The sequence below is a fragment of the Temnothorax longispinosus genome, unplaced genomic scaffold (assembly GCF_030848805.1).
Source record: "Temnothorax longispinosus isolate EJ_2023e unplaced genomic scaffold, Tlon_JGU_v1 HiC_scaffold_607, whole genome shotgun sequence".
NCBI lineage: Eukaryota > Metazoa > Arthropoda > Insecta > Hymenoptera > Formicidae > Temnothorax > Temnothorax longispinosus.
The window spans coordinates 2782-6413 of NW_027270459.1; the positions used below are offsets into that span (position 1 = coordinate 2782).

Sequence of the window (3632 nt, forward strand, 5' to 3'; positions counted from 1 at the left end):
TTGAGAACTAAAGAAGCATTAAGGAATCATGTTCAACAAGTATGGAACGAGTTAACATTGAATGTTGTTTTTACGCAAAATTTAGTGACTTCAATATATATATCAAGACGGCTGCAATTGATCATCAAAAATGATGAATTGTGGCATCCTACTATCCGTGATAGCGACGAGCAGTATAGCACCATCCATCTGAGCTATTCCTGTGATCATGTTTTTGATGTAATCGGCACGACCCGGGCAATCTGTATGTCAAAATTTTCCATTAGTTCAAAGTAGTCAGTTAGCTCTTATTTGCAAGGTAGTCATAGTCAATCATCCTGTAAGCAAAAGAAATACCTTTGGTAACAGCTGTTGTTAGAGTGGTTTTGCCATGATAATTAATAGTTCCAAGAACTTCTTCTAATAAAGTATAATTTCTGAAAAAGAGAAAAAATTCTAATATTAAATTATTATTATTATTATCACTTTTAAATTGTTATAAAATTCATACTTACCAGTATGGAATCCAGAATCCATCCTTGTCGATGACCATTTGAAGTCGTCTCGACATTGAATTCACTAAATTTTGCGTATAATCAGCATTCAATGCCAACTCGTTCCATACTTGATGAACATGATTTCTTAATGCTTCTCTAGTTCTCAATTCACCAGCTATCCATGATTTTTGCATTCTGCCCCATACGTTCTCGATTGGATTTAGATCGGGTGATTTTGCAGGCCATGGTATTGGTTGAAAATCGGGATTCGCTTCAAACCATCTTCGGACCATTCTTGAAGTGTGCACAGCACTATTGTCTTGCACGATCTTAATTATCGGGTATTGTTCTTCAGGAAATATTCGTCTGGCAGAAGGTTTCAGGACGTCCTCCAAAATTCCTACATATTCTTCTGCATTCATGTGTGGTGTAATTTCTACAATATCCATTAATCCTAAGGATGTCATGCTCCCCCAAAATCCTAATGTAATTCTTCCACTATTTTGATTGGGGAGCACGTATTTTGGATTCAGGCGTTCTCCGTCCGGTCGCCACACTCTGTATCTTCCATCTTCACTCGAAGAAAATACTTTTTCGTCCATCCATATTACCGTATTCCATTCTTCTTGCGGAGTATTTAAGTACTGATTAGCAAATTGCACTCTTTGATTTCGATGATTTTCTGTGAGTGCAATTTTTTTCGCTGGTATATGCGAACGAACTTTAGCTGCTTTCAAGCGACGTCTCACTGTTCTTTCCGAGATTGGATAATTATCGTTTTGTAAAACTGTTGCAGCAGGATTGAAGGGATTTGCGTCAACCAACTGGACGATTTCTTCATCTTGATGAGCTGTAGTTTTTTTTGGTCTTGCATTATTTTTCCTATGATCTTTTAACACATTAGAGCCTGCTTCTTCATATTTCCGAATCCACAATGATACTGTCTTCTTACTGCATCCTACTGTTTCTGCGACAACTGTTCTATTTGTCCCTGATTGATAAAGTCCGATAATACGTCCCCTATCTGCTTCCGATAAATTAGCGTAAATATTACGTTGCATCCTGATCCGTATGGCCGACCATGATTAAACAAATTAATAACTGTTTCACACATGTTAACAAATGAATATATATATAACCGCGCGTAAAACAAACATATATACCTACACCTAATAATATAAATATATTTACGAAATATGATGCACTTTTGATTAATAGTCTAATATATTAATAATCTGTATAAGTAAAATATTATATTATATTAGAGAGAGGGAGAGAGAGAGAGAGAGAGAGAGAGAGAGAGAGAGAGCACTTATATTTTTATATTTAATAGATCTCTGTAATGCTAGTAACTTATTTTATTGTCTTCTTACATAGATATAAGAAACATATTCTCAAGGATGAAATAAATATGTAAAAAAGACGATGGTATTTTTTTGTTTGATTAATGAAAAAGTTGACTAAATGTTAATTTAATTTATGAGAAATCTATTTGGTAAATTTATTATTCGCACTGTAGAATAATATTAAATATGTTATCCATTCTTGGCAGTAATTTATTCTATCAATTGTAGGACAAAATCTCCATATTTATAAAGTTTATTCACGAACCATATAAAAACTAAAATAAGAACAATAATACATACAATTTTTGTTTGGTCTATACTGTTTCTTTACTAAATAGTTTGCGTAACATGGAAATTTTTCTAAGAAAATAAATACGCTTTTTAAGATTTTTTCTTTTGTCAGAATTTATTTAACAGTAGTATTTCACAGTATTTTAACAATTTATTTAACATTATTTTGAGAAAAAAGATTTGCTCGCGAGGCACGATGCGCGATGCACGATGCAAACAGAGAGAAAGCAATTTCGGATTTAGAAACTGTGCTGTGTGGGGAAATATAATTCGCGAGAACGCAATTACAGCCTTTCGATATCTTGGCGCAACTCTTTTTAAATTGATTTAAGCCGAAGACTTGAATAGCCCTGCTGAAACCGAAGACCTGGAGACTGTCAATCCACGCCGATCTCTCTGCAACTGTCCATTCAGGATTCTCCTCGGAGATGTGATGAACCATTTGCTCGACGATGCTCTGTAAGAAATTATAATTCTATTAAAAGCCCACATGTTTATCCAACGTGAACGGTAACAATTATAATCACTTGCTATTTAAGGATTATTAGTTTGTGAATTTTTTTAACAATTATAATATCAAATCAATCAAAAAACTTATAAACATTTTCTAAACAAAAGTTAATTTTATTAGTTATGTTCTATACACACAATACTACTTCAGTTTATGCATGCTAATTCATTAGAGAGCGAGATTTTATTGCGGAAACAAAACATATTTTCACTACCTATTTCTGTGCAATTTATTATTTGCCTACCATGACTTTGGTGTATCCCAAATTCTTCGTGTAGATGGTGAACGATGAATTTATCAACGAAAGAGCGATGGAGATTACCGCGAGGACACATGGTGACGATGGATCAGACTGATCAGAGTCCGTGGCGAGTATGCCGCATGACAAGCGTAGCGCGGATCGTTTGACGCTGATATTTCCCACTGGTGTTCTGCAATCGTATTTTGAAATTACTAATAATGTAATAATTTCTTAAATAATATAAATTAAATCATCTTACTGCATCTCCCCTCCTCCATTGACCATCATCTCTACCTTTCTCATAGTCATCGTTGTTTTCTTCCATTCTCTGTCCCAGCGATCCCAGCTAATTTTCTTCTTCTTCTTCTTTTCCTATTCGTATGACTCCGATTCTCTGGAAGGCTCGATACGGCCAATAATCTTTTTGTTAATGCCTCAGCTGCGATAACTGAAATTATATATATTAATATAAATTTGTCGTATAATAATTATTTACCATTCAAATAATTAACATGTTCTTGTATTTCTTATACTCTCCTTATACTTCTGGACGATCCCTCGTGGTTCTTAACCTCTCTTCCGCAAACACACAGCTGTCAAACTGACAGTGACTGACAGCTCTCCACGACACGGTTGACCGTGCTCCACGACGTTACCGACCCAACAATCATGAAGCACGAATAGCGCTAGACGCGACGCGTTCAGCTACTATCTGCCCCCGAACGCGACTGACTTTAGGTGGAAGGCATTAATGACCGCGACTGTAC

At 35.3% G+C, this 3632-nt stretch overlaps 1 protein-coding gene across 2 annotated transcripts; it reads right to left on the minus strand.

The window, feature by feature from the left end:
• Positions 1 to 2221: 2221 nt before the first annotated feature.
• On the minus strand, positions 2222 to 3567 carry LOC139824842 (uncharacterized). Of its 2 annotated transcripts, none has more exons than XR_011735316.1 (3): positions 3160 to 3567; positions 2869 to 3055; positions 2222 to 2570 (listed from the first exon to the last, which is right to left on the minus strand). XR_011735316.1 is itself a non-coding variant. In XM_071797399.1 (3 exons), the coding sequence occupies exons 1-3, from the start codon at positions 3172 to 3174 to the stop codon at positions 2265 to 2267; spliced, it is 543 nt and encodes a 180-aa protein (XP_071653500.1). In that variant the 5' UTR covers positions 3175 to 3567; the 3' UTR covers positions 2222 to 2264. The 2 variants fall into 2 exon arrangements, 1 of the variants encoding a protein (XP_071653500.1); XM_071797399.1 differs by having other exon boundaries at positions 3125 to 3567.
• Positions 3568 to 3632: the final 65 nt, after the last annotated feature.